General features: G+C 33.5%; 1 protein-coding gene across 3 annotated transcripts in view; it reads left to right on the top strand.

Moving 5' to 3' along the window:
• The window catches only part of CALCRL (calcitonin receptor like receptor), a 103302-nt gene extending 91213 nt beyond the window's left edge, over positions 1 to 12089 (top strand). For all 3 annotated transcript variants that reach the window (XM_081242418.1, XM_081242419.1, XM_081242417.1), the window contains 3 exons: positions 2928 to 3146; positions 3302 to 3343; positions 8718 to 12089. In XM_081242418.1, coding sequence (XP_081098544.1) covers positions 2928 to 3146; positions 3302 to 3343; positions 8718 to 8933 — 477 coding nt within the window. In that variant the 3' untranslated portion in view covers positions 8934 to 12089. The remainder of the gene's footprint in view (positions 1 to 2927; positions 3147 to 3301; positions 3344 to 8717) is intronic.
• The last annotated feature ends 682 nt before the right edge of the window (positions 12090 to 12771 follow it).

Raw genomic sequence — 12771 nt, 5'->3', positions numbered from 1 at the left:
TTGTAGTGTATATATGTCAATGCTACTCTCTCACTTCGTCCCAGCTTCCCGTTGCCCCTGTGTCCTCAAGTCTATTCTCTATGTCTGCATCTTTATTCCCTCCCTGCCACTAAGTTCACCAGTGTTGTTTTTTTTTTTTTTTTAGATTCCATATATATGCATTAGCATAAGGTATTTTTTTTCTCTTTCTGACTTACTTCACTCTGTATGACAGACTCTAGGTCCATCTACTTCACTACAAATAACTCAATTGCGTTTCTTTTTATGGCTGACTAATATTCCATTGTATATGTGTGCCACATCTTCTTTATCCATTCATCTGTTAGTGGACATTTAAGTTGCTTCCATGTCCTGCTATTGTAAATAGTGCTGCAACGAACATTGTGGTACATGTGTCTTTTTGAATTATGGTTTTCTCAGGGTATATGCCCAGTAGTGGGATTGCTGGGTCATATGGTAGTTCTGTTTTTAGTTTTTTAAGGAAGCTCCATAGTGTTCTCCGTAGTGGCTGGATCAAACTACGTTCCTGTCAACAGTGCAGGAGAGTTCCTTTTTCTCCACACCCTCTCCAGCCTTTATTGTTTCTAGATTTTTTGATGACGGCCATCCTGACCAGTGTGAGGTTATACCTCATTGTGGTTTTGATTTGCGTTTCTCTAATGATTAGTGATGTGAAGCATCTTTTCATGTGTTTGTTGGCAATCTGTATGTATTCTTTGGAGAAAGCTTTATTTAGGTCTTCCACCCATTTTTGGATTTTTTTTTTTTTTTATTGAGCTGTATGAGCTGCTTGTATATTTTGGAGATTAATCCTTTGTCAGTTTCTTCATTTGCAAATATTTTCTGCCATTCTGAGGGTTGTCTTTTCGTCTTGTTTATGGTTTCCTTTGCTGTGCAAAAGCTTTTAAGTTTCATTTGGTCCCATTTGTTTATTTTTGTTTTTAATTTCCATTACTCTAAGAGGTGGGTCAAAAAGGATCTTGCTGTGATTTATGTCATAGAGTGTTCTGACTATGTTTTCCTCTAAGAGTTTTATAGTGTCTGGCCTTACATTTAAGTCTCTTTTGTTTGTTTGTTTGTTTGCGGTACGCGGGCCTCTCACTGTTGTGGCCTCTCCCGTTGCGGGGCACAGGCTCCAGATGCGCAGGCTCAGCGACCATGGCTTACGGGGCCTAGCCGCTCCGTGGCATGTGGGATCTTCCCGGACCGGTGCACGAACCTGTGTACCCTGCATCGGAAGGCGGACTCTCAATCACTGTGCCACCAGGGAAGCCCACATTTAGGCCTTTAATCTATTTTGAGTTTATTTTTGTGTATGGTGTTAGGAAGTGTTCTAATTTCATTCTTTTACATGTAGCTGTCCAGTTTTCCCAACACCATTTATTGAAGAGGCTATCTTTACTCCACTGTATATTCTTGCCTCCTTTGTCAAAGATAAGGTGACCATATGTGCATGGGTTTATCTCTGGACTTTCTATCCCTGAACACTATATTTTTTTAAAGTTTCATGTCTCAATTTCAAAGAGAATGCTTTCTTTTGGGGAAAGTTGTAAACTCACAGTAAGTTTATAATTACAAAAAGTAATCGACAGAAGGCCTTGTTGGATGCCAAATTTTTTTACCTCTAGGATGATCTAGGTTGAATATCAACTGGTTCCAGTATGTGATTCAGCCTCCTCATAAGGGTAAAGAGGATTATAGTACTATCATGGGGAGTTGTGAGGATTGTTACACACATACACATACAAATAATGCAGGAAGGATAAACCAAAAAGATGAAAATGGTTATTATGGTATAATGCATATTTGGTAAGTACCTAGTATGAACACTAATACAGAGTAGACACTTAAAATAATTAGCCATTGCTACAAACAATTATTTCCTTTCTTTGAGCTGAAAATGTTCAGAAGCTTTAGTTTTTTTAATCATAGCAAAATTTTAAAATTTTGCATAAGAAAATGAACTAAGCAAAACAATCAGATATTACTTAGCTGAAGGTGGCCCACAATAATTCCACCATAAATTTATTTTTTAAAATCTAAATCCATTAAAATTGATGTACTTTTAAAATTAATAAATCACAATTCCATATCCAAAGGAAACAAGAACACTATGTTAAAGAGATATCTGCACCCCATGTTCATAGCAGCATTATCCACAATAGCTAAGACATGGAAACAACTTAAGAAGTTATGGTATTTACACACACACACACACACACACACACACACACCACACAATGGAATACTATTTAGCCATAAAAAATAAGGAAATCCTGCCACTTGAGACAACTTGGATGAGCATTATGCTAAGTAAAATAAGTCAGAAAGGGAAAGACAAATATTGTATGATCTCACTTATATGTGGAATCTAAACAAATAAACAAACTCATAGAAAAAAGAGAACACATTTGCGGTTACCAGAGGCAGAGCATGGAGGAGGTGGAATTGTAGGAAGGTGGTCAAAAGGCAGAAACCTCCACGTTTAAGATAAATGAGTATGAGGGATGTAATGTACAACATGATGATTATAGTTAACGCTGCTCTATGATATACATGAAAGTTGCTGAGAGTAAATTTTAAGAGTTCTCATAAGGTAAAATATATATACAATTTTTGGTATTTATATGAGATGATCGATGTTAGCTAAAATTATTATGATGATCATTTCACAATATATGTAAGTTAAATCATGCTATGCAACCTAAACTTATATAGTGTCACTTATATCTCAGTAAAACTGGGGAAAAAATGAAAAAAATCAGTAGCAGAAATACAAATTAATATTTAGGCAAATATTCTCATCAATAGAACATATTCTTGTGTACTGAAAATATTCTAAGATTCATAAAATCAAAGATCCTTCAATTATGATTCTTAATATTAAATATGAAATAATTTCCATATGCCATTTTATTTTCCTTTAGGTGAATCTTTTTTTCCTATTAAATATTGTACGTGTTCTTATCACCAAGTTAAAAGTTACTCACCAAGCAGAATCCAATCTCTACATGAAAGCTGTGAGAGCTACGCTTATCCTGGTGCCATTACTTGGCATTGAATTTGTACTGTTTCCATGGCGACCTGAAGGAAGGATTGCAGAGGAGGTGTATGATTACATCATGCACATCCTCATGCACTATCAGGTATGGTGTTCTTGCATCAGGAAAGCGCCTTGTGAAATTTGGTTTTAAATTTATATATAGCTTTGGTTTTATTTTTAACTATATGTGCATCAAGTTGGTTACAAATAATGTGTCTTTTCCATTTGGAATCAGATAATTCTATTTTTCTTTTACAGGGTCTTTTGGTATCTACAATTTTCTGCTTCTTTAATGGAGAGGTATGGTGATTGATTTTATTCCTCTTATTTTTTATTTGCAATACTTTTTTACTTTAAAAAATGAGAGAATTATAAATTCTCTAAGAACAAGTATTTCAAATTCCATTTCTGTCAGGAAAAAGAACCATGGAATCTCTTTTACTAGATGTAACTCTCCTTCCCAAAAGCTCAGGTCATATTGGAGTTCAAGACTAGGGCAAATTCAGCCTCACTTTAAAATATTCCATCAATGACTTTTATTCATCTAGTCTTTCGACCTACCTTTTGAACTAATCCTACTAATTCTGGACTTTGTCCTAGGTACAATGTTAGGCAATCCTTATCCTCATAGAACATACACTCTAATAGGAAATAAAATTGGGTCATTTTTATTTTCCCCCTTTCTCTGTTTTGTTTTTTTTTTCTCCTGGGAAGAGCTGAAGTGGGTTAAGAAACAGAAGAGCCCTCTGATTTGTAACATGGAAATGTGCTTTTGGATATTTCAAGATTTTTATCCAATATTTTTTCCCTAATTGGGAAGTTTCAGGCATCTTAGAAACTGGTACCATATTTCTTATGCATATCAATAGGGCTATAACTCAGTGGTTTGAGCTATATTGATTTAGTTCTTTATATGATTTTAATCTACTTGACAAAATTTAACGTGTTGGAGGATTTGGGCAAAATTCAGTAAAGTTTAGAAATTCAGACAGCAACTTATGAGACATATATTTGGTAATGGTGAAGCTTACCACAAAGCTTCAGATGGGCAACACATGGAACCAGTTGTCATAACTTTATAAGAACCATTTCTGTACAACTAATCAATGTCGGAAATTATGTACGTCATGAAAAACTATAAAATATTGTTTTTCCTTGTTTATGTAATATTTTAATTCTTTCTCTTAGCATACAATAAAATTTCATATTTGATTTCTTAATCAATTTTAAGATATAGATATTTATTTTATATATTTATTTATTTATAGTGGCGTATAGAACTGTCAAACATAGTAGACTATATTTCATATCTTTGAGTGGTGTCTCCATGATTCTTCTGCTGTATAGAGGATAAGTGTGACTTTTTCTGAAGTCAGTGAGAAGTAGGGACAGAGAATGCAATTAGGAAGAATAGATACATCATCTGTTTTGATAATAAAATTCAATTAGCATTTATTATATAACTCTATAAATTAATTATTGTATAAACTGAATTAGACAATACAATTTCTGCCTACATAGGACTTTACAATTAAATATAGATGAGAAAGCTACAGACAATATGCCATAAAGCATGTATGAAATAAGTAAGATACATGTTTGCATGTGCAGAAACAGATTTGATTTTTATAAAGGGTATTTTTTAAATGTACAAATTATAACCACTAGTAAGATATTTTGTGATGGAAGGCAGTGTAGCATAAAGGCACTGATACAGTAATGCATTTAAACCCAAAGATGCCATTTTGTTCCTGGCTGTAACATCTTGGGAAATATTCTGAACCTCCAGGAGTCTCAGTGCGTACTTTTATTAAAGGGAAATAAACGCAAGTTCCTTACACAAGTCTCACAGGGATTAACATAAGCTAGGAATATAAAGTTTTTAGCACCATGCCCCACCCACAGTAGATACTCAGTACATTATAGATTCCTTTTTAGATTTGTCAAATCTCTCATTTACAAAAATATATGTACAAATGGGGACATTAATCATATCGGAATCAAATCTCAAATTGGCCCTTATATTTAGAAAAAGTGCCCAGGGAATATCTAAATTAATGCCTAACACTCTTATTGCACTCTACCGGTGTAAGCAAAAGAGACACAGTCCTTGATCTTTTGCCATGTTCTAAAATTGAGAAAACTTTGGCACTGGAAAATTACAATAAAATATCTTTGAGCCAACTTGTTACCAAATCCTTCAGCATCTCACAACATCTCCAATATCTGTCCCCTTGTCTTCATCTCTAGATACAATCCCTGTTTGTGTATGATTCATTTCTCATCTTAAGAAATACTATAATGCTTCCTTTTTTTGTCCCTTTGCCTCTAGTTTTTCCCACTCTCATAACATGAAGACACAGCTGCCAAATCCATTTTGTGTGGTTCCAACTATGTCATGTACTTCTTGAAATCATTTGCTCAGGCTTAGTTTCCTTCTTGCTTTCCACGTTAGGTCAAATAGCTTGCCTTTATCTTAATATTTCTATTTATTTTTTATTCTCACATTTTATTTTTATTTCTTAGCCAAAATATTCCTATTTGCATTTCTCACTAAATAACCATGGCTTGACAAGTACTCAGGTCACTTTCATCTCATCTCTAGTCCTCTCAATCAAAAAGATGTGCACTGTTAGCATAAACTATGGACTCTAGACATCAGAAGGGCCCTCCCTAGTCTCATGGGTATCTTTTTTTTTTTTTTTTTTTTTTTGCGGTACGCGGGCCTCTCACTGTTGTGGCCTCTCCTGTTGTGGAGCACAGGCTCCGGACGCGCAGGCTCAGCGGCCATGGCTCACGGGCCCAGCCGCTCCACGGCATGTGGAATCTTCCCGGACTGGGGCATGAACCCGTGTCCCCTGCATCGCCAGGCGAACTCTCAACCACTGCGCCACCAGGGAAGCCCCTTCACGGGTATCTTTAACAACACCTGAGCGTAAATATTTTTACAACGTGAACAAAAAGATTTGTTGAGAATAACCAAACTCACATTCTGTAGTGAGAAGTAGGTAGAATTTTTATATAAAGCTCTATTAAACACCTTTAAACTGATTTAGGTTAAGCAGTGTAGAGTTGGTTTCTTATCAGGTACTAACGGTCATATAAACCCATATTCTTTATATTGTACAAAATTATATATTGCAATGTTATATTCTAAAAAGGTGGCCTTACTATTTATATAACACTTATGCGTAAATCAATGAAAACATTTTCATATCTTTAATAACATCAGGCAGGCTCTCTTGCCTTCCAATGGCAATTTTCCTTTTTATCTTTCCCCATTACATTCTTCTCATTGTAAGTTTACTGAGAGTGGCCACTTTAATGTTCTGTTGAACAGGTGTGATGTTGTGTTAGAGAAAGCAGATGAAAAAAAATAACATCCTTATAGAGAGTACCATAAACAAACAGATGTCTACAAGGCCTATGGGTCTTTAATTACCTTTATATTTAGCTTCAGTAAGTAAGTCAGGAAATTGGCTTTCCATGGTTTTTCTGACGATTTAGTTGCAAGGGAGAAATAGGGTGATGACCTTAATCAAAGTAGATATTTCAAGAGCAAACAGTCATGTATTTCAAAGCCATTTTGGCTTTTAGAATTGAATTTAAGCTTTCCTTGTTAAGACTATAAGTACTACTCTCATAGCTAAAATATTTCTTCATGTCAGCTTCTTCCCAACATTAATGTAGAATCTTTTGTACAAAGCTACATTCCACCTCCTTTCAAACAGAAACTATATAGCACATGGATTCAATCAGTCCAGCTTTTAGTAACAAAGTGAGAAGTTAATTAAGCATAAAAATCAGGATCAAAAACACTCCCATTAGAAATACCTAGATAACTGGCCAAATGTCATTTTTGTTTTAAATCTCTGAATATTTATTTAAAAGTCATAATCTAAAGCCATTCCGTTTGTCATTTGCTTATATTCTTGAAGATATTACATACGCAGATGGTATTTTTTAATTACCTTAATTTAAAATGTTATTTGGAGAACTTAGAAATACATCACTAAACCATAAGAGAAATAAATTTTTATAAGATAAATGTATTCATTTTCCTATAAATGTTGTTATTTCAAAGAAAATTTATATGAATAAAAATTATTTCCTTCAGATATAGTTGCCATATGTAAAGAAGTGAGCTTGAAATTCTTGAAGCTCTGAATTTCATATTAATAAAACAATGTATTGCATTCCTAGCTACATAATTTTTGAATTATAGAGTAGGGAGATGCCTCCTGGAATTTCTAATAACTCATTCTGAATTCTTACTAAAGAAACTGATTGACCTTATATTTGTTTGTTTTGTTTTTCTACATGTTAAAATATGAAATGAGACAGTAAAACTTTGTGTTCATTTTAAGCGACAGATTAGAGGAGACTAACAGGACCTTAAAGTATCCCACAGAGCTGCAGACATCCTGGGAATACCTATTCACTATAGATTGTTTGTAATTTGGAGAAGAGATAAGAAAATGAAAAGACTTAAATAATCAGCCCTATTTTAAAATTTAATATTGATATGTACACGTGAATGTAATGAACAAAAAGTTGAGGAATTTATGTAATTCGTAGAAAGTGAAATAATATTGCATGAGTATGTTTGTAGGACATGAACTACTAGAAAGTTGTTTTTGGATGCTCAGATTCCCTTTGGGGAAACAATCAAAGGGTCAAAGAGCAGTAGAGATTTGGGGAAGACAATTCAAAGCTATACATGCTTTGCAAAGACACAGATCAGGTCACAGCATGTGGCTAATACATCCTTAACCTAGAAGCAGACAGGAAATGTACAGGTGATTGAGTTGGGGATGCATTTGATATTCTCATTTATGCTCACTGACTCAATATGAAGAAAATCATCTGTGTCTTATGTTCAGTTAAAACCAAAATCATTGTATATGACCTACCTAGTTCTGATCTCTATCCCCAAGCAGAAAAGATAGAAGAGTCATTAAACTTCAAATTTATCCAGACAGAGGTGTATCTAAATACAAAAAAAGTGGAGTTGTGACATTCCTAAACTTTTTTTTTCCCACAATACTCATACCATTATATGTTCAATGCTGTAATTATCTGTTCAACACTTTTTTCCCTCTGGGGGTAAGCTCCATGAGGACAAAAACCCTGATCTTCTTTTTCCAGAATGTAGCTCAATACCTGGCATATGCTAATCACAGTAAAAGGTTGTTGCTGCTGCTGTTGATGATGATGGTGATAATTGTTTATATTCCCTGTATCCCTGTTTTTAAATCTTTTTTCTCTCTTCTTTTATATTTCACTAATTATCTCATTCTTTTAATAAAAATATTGACACAAAACTAAATGTTGCACATGCCAACTTGTAAGTGAGGGTGCAGACTAACTATTTGACAGCAAGACATTCATGTGCATTTTTAGAGCTTCGAAGAGAAGGCATAGAAAGAGAAATATGAAGTTTTCTGTAGTCTGTACAAAAGTATAGAGTAATTGCAAAGATTTCCTAATATAAAGATAGTTTACTCAATTTCATTTTTTAATTAAGAAAATAAAGTAATATTATTCACTCAATATCAATGCTTTTTTAAAAAAAAGCTTTTGTAAATAACCTATTTTATTGTATTATTAAACACATTATCTTCGTTTCATTTATGAATTGCTCTTACCCTTTCTGTTTCTTTTTATTTTATAGGTTCAAGCAATTCTGAGAAGAAACTGGAATCAATATAAAATCCAATTTGGAAACAGCTTTTCCCACTCAGATGCTCTCCGTAGTGCATCTTACACAGTGTCAACAATCAGTGATGGTGCAGGTTACAGTCATGACTGTCCAAGTGAACACTTAAATGGAAAAAGCATCCACGATATTGAAAACGTTGTCATAAAACCGGAAAAGTTATATGACTGATAATAGAGCATGTATTGCTGAACTATCTTGTTCCACTCCTAACTCAAGGACTTGGATCCATGACTTTACAACCAGAAGACTTCAATATTAAATGAATTATTTGAAGGTGACAAAGAAAACCCTCACATGATTTCAGTAGTGTGTTGATAAATGTTTCACACTAGCTCCATGGGGGAAAACAGTCCTAATTCGTAATTTTTGCCAGTTTTTATGGTGTAAGTAGTCCCACCATGGCTGATTTCAAGTTACGAACTTGACATCAGTGAATGTGGAGTTGGGTAAAAATGAGCACAATCAGTTGTTGTAGGTTGGTGTGAGCCAGCTCCAGCACACCACTGCATGAATCCACAAATAAATAGACGGTAAAAGTTCATAGACACAATGGGCACAATTCCACTCCTGTTGCCTAAAGAGACCTAGCTATGGCCTATAGACTTGGAAAGAAAATGAACTTTTCATTTGTTTTTAAAATCTTTATCCCATATTCCTTGGTGAAGTTGATTTTTTACCTTGAAAGTATTCTAGCCCTTTTTGTTTTTATTTTTTCAAATGGACCAGATAAAGAATTAATTATTCCTGTTTGCTTACCCTCTTCTCCCCACAAAAAATAAATGAGCCGAATTGCTGTTGGCTACTCATTTGCTGATTCATCACAGTTATACCCCTTGTCATATCCATTTTTGAGGCTTGATGAATAGTATGTATGATACACAATCCTACTTTGGTATCATTAGGGAGAAATCTTGGTTGATACTACAAAACATGTGGTTGACTACTTTCCCATCTTACTACACGAGTGGGAAGGAATTCATGTCCATATACCTGTAAATAGAAACTTTGCCCCTTCCATTTCTACTATGTGGACAAATTAGCAATTATTTTACATGAAGGAAATCAATGAAGGATTTCTTATTTTCTTAAAAGTTTGTAAAAAAATTGTGAAAGGTAAGCTTGTAAATACTCTGTTATTCTATTTTATAGTCTCAAATATATACAATCTAGGTAATTTTTTAAAAAAACAAATACTTAATGTAACAGTGTGTGCATGTTAATATCTGATACTGTGTCTGGGCTGATTTTATAATAAAATAGAATCTGGAATTCTTTATTTGGTAACTATTTTAAAGACAACCAGATGCCAGCGTCAGAAGTTTGAGAACTAAGTTTGAGAAATATCTATGATAAGATATAAAATATTTATTTAAAAAATCCTCAAGGCCATTGTTTTATTGAATATATTAGCTTTGGTGATTCATACCTTAATAATAGATATGTTTCACATATATCCTTTTTTATTTTGATGATGAACTTTCATTCTAATCCAGAAAATTTAAATGACTCCTATAATAAATGCCAATCTGCTATTCTTATGGCTTTTACCCCGTTAAAAAGATTACTTTTCTGACTTACTATATGAAGATATATAGCTTTGGAAATGCTGCAGGCTATTTTTTAAAATTAGAGGAATACAATATATATCATATACAACGTTTTAATATTTTAATAGAGATATTATATATGACAATGCAATATAGTGAAAGACCTGAATGTATCAGTAAGGAAGAATTGTTGTCAGAACATTTATGGAATAATTAAATTAAGATTGAAGAAATCCTCGCTAATGAATTAAAGTGACATTTAAATGGGATTCATCTTCCCTAATGTCATTTTCCACTGATTTCTGAAAAATAAAATGCCTTCAATTAGTAAGTCAGTTTTGGCGGGAGAATTCATTACATCTATATGTTTTTTTGTTGTTGCTGTGGTGTGTCAATCTGCTTAAAATGGATTAAACTAATGACTTAGCCATCATAGGTTGTTTCGTAAGCTGTCAATAGATGGTAAGTTCAGAAGTCATTTAAATTGTCCAGGTAAATTATCTAAATTAGTAAGAATTCACTTATTAAAAGGCCTGGTCAGTAGATTTATGATTTATCTATACGCATGTAAAAGCTGTACTGTTAGTTTCAGATTTATGGATTTCAAAACAAGCTGTTATAAAAAGGAACTCAGGCTGTTCTGAACTTTCTAATGCCTAAATTATACAATAATTCCTTTAAATAATCTCACATTTTAGCTATTTATTATTCAAAGACACAGATTCAAGGGCCTCCCTGGTGGCGCAGTGGTTGAGAGTCCGCCTGCCGATGCAGGGGATACGGGTTCGTGCCCCGGTCCGGGAGGATCCCATATGCTGCGGAGCGGCTGGGCCCGTGAGCCATGGCCACTGAGCCTGCGCATCCAGAGCCTGTGCTCCGCAACGGGAGAGGCCACAACAGTGAGAGGCCCACATACCGCAAAAAAAAAAAAAAAAAAAAAAAAAAAAGACACAGATTCAAATCCTTCACTGACACTGTTCATATATTTTAGCATTCTTCCAGACAAGCTATCAAGTCTCAACCATAAATGACAGTAGAAAATGTCAAATTATCAGCGAGCATTATATTAAAAATACATTGTAACTTTCAAGTATTTTTATTGTGCTTTTATCATATTAAGTTTAGATCAGATTTCCTTTGTGGCCAGGATTTATCTATTGTACCATCTTTAGGTGAAGACAGTCCATTATTAATCAGTGTTAGTTTTGAACCCATTTTTTTAGAAGTAATATTTTTAAATATTAGACTTCTCTAAAACTGAAGTACTAATAATTAAGATCTCCTCTGTATCTTACTCATATAAAAAAGTCAAATCAATACTGTTTAAAAGCAAACTTCCTTGGTATCTAAAAACGTATTTGGGGAATTTCTAGCTTTTAAAATGCAAATCTGCTACTTTTCTGAAAGTATTTGTGAAAGTCATTTTAATTTTTAAACAATTCTAGTCTGTCATATTTTTAATTTCTAAAGTTATTTAGTGCATTTATTCATAAAATATTCATTCTGGCATTTAGTGTTTGTTCAAATGTAATCCAATGTACATAGAAGTAGTAGTGGCTGCAGTGCTGTATTTATTGCTTGATAACTTTTTAAAAATGTGAACTTATCTAATTTTCTCTTGGTTTTAATATGCTAATAAAAACCATTTCTTTTATTTCTAAAACATACCCAAGATATTCTGATCAATTAAAATAACTCATGTTATGCTTACTTAGTGTATATCTCTATATTTTGATTGTATGAAAATATTAAAGTTATGAGCTAAAGTTGATTTTCACTCATGTTTACTGGAGTACTGAATAATCTAAATTACAAATATAATTCTTTACAGCAATCAGTGTAATACTTAAAATCGATGACTATATCACCATTACCCTCTTTAAAGTCTTCCATAAACCTGAAAATCATTCCATAAACCAGTTTGTTAAAATTATGAATTCATCTTTTAAGCTAGAAAATTCCAAATAAAGTACAATGTATGCAAATTCCTTCCTAGGCTGAAAGAAAGGAAAAGATTCCCAGAAATAGGAAAATGCACAGAGATTTGTCTCCTTTCTCCATTATATTCTACTGTATAATTTTGTGTTGAATAGCAGAAAAAAACAGAAGGAAAAGAACTATTTAAAAATATAATTTTCTCATTTAAAGTTGTTTTTAGTGTATTATACTGGTATAGTATATTTACATATATTCAAAGATGTGTAACCATCACCACAGTCAATTTTATTACATTTTTATGACCTCAGGAGGAAACCATGTATCCTTAGCTATCACTCTTCTATCCTCCCATCCCTGCTCCTACCCAAGCCCTAAGCAGCACTAACTTACTTTCTGTCTCAATAGACTTCCCCATTCTGGACTTTCATATGAATGGAATCATATGGAATATGATCTTTTCTGACTTCTTTTACCTATAATGTTTTCACAAGTTCATAACTTGTTCCAATTTCATTCCTTTT

This window comes from Mesoplodon bidens (assembly GCF_964165515.1).
Source record: "Mesoplodon bidens genome assembly, chromosome: 8".
Taxonomy (NCBI): Eukaryota; Metazoa; Chordata; class Mammalia; order Artiodactyla; family Ziphiidae; genus Mesoplodon; species Mesoplodon bidens.
The sequence above is the reverse complement of the archived record's forward strand: the minus strand, read 5'-3'. Positions and strand labels throughout refer to the sequence as shown.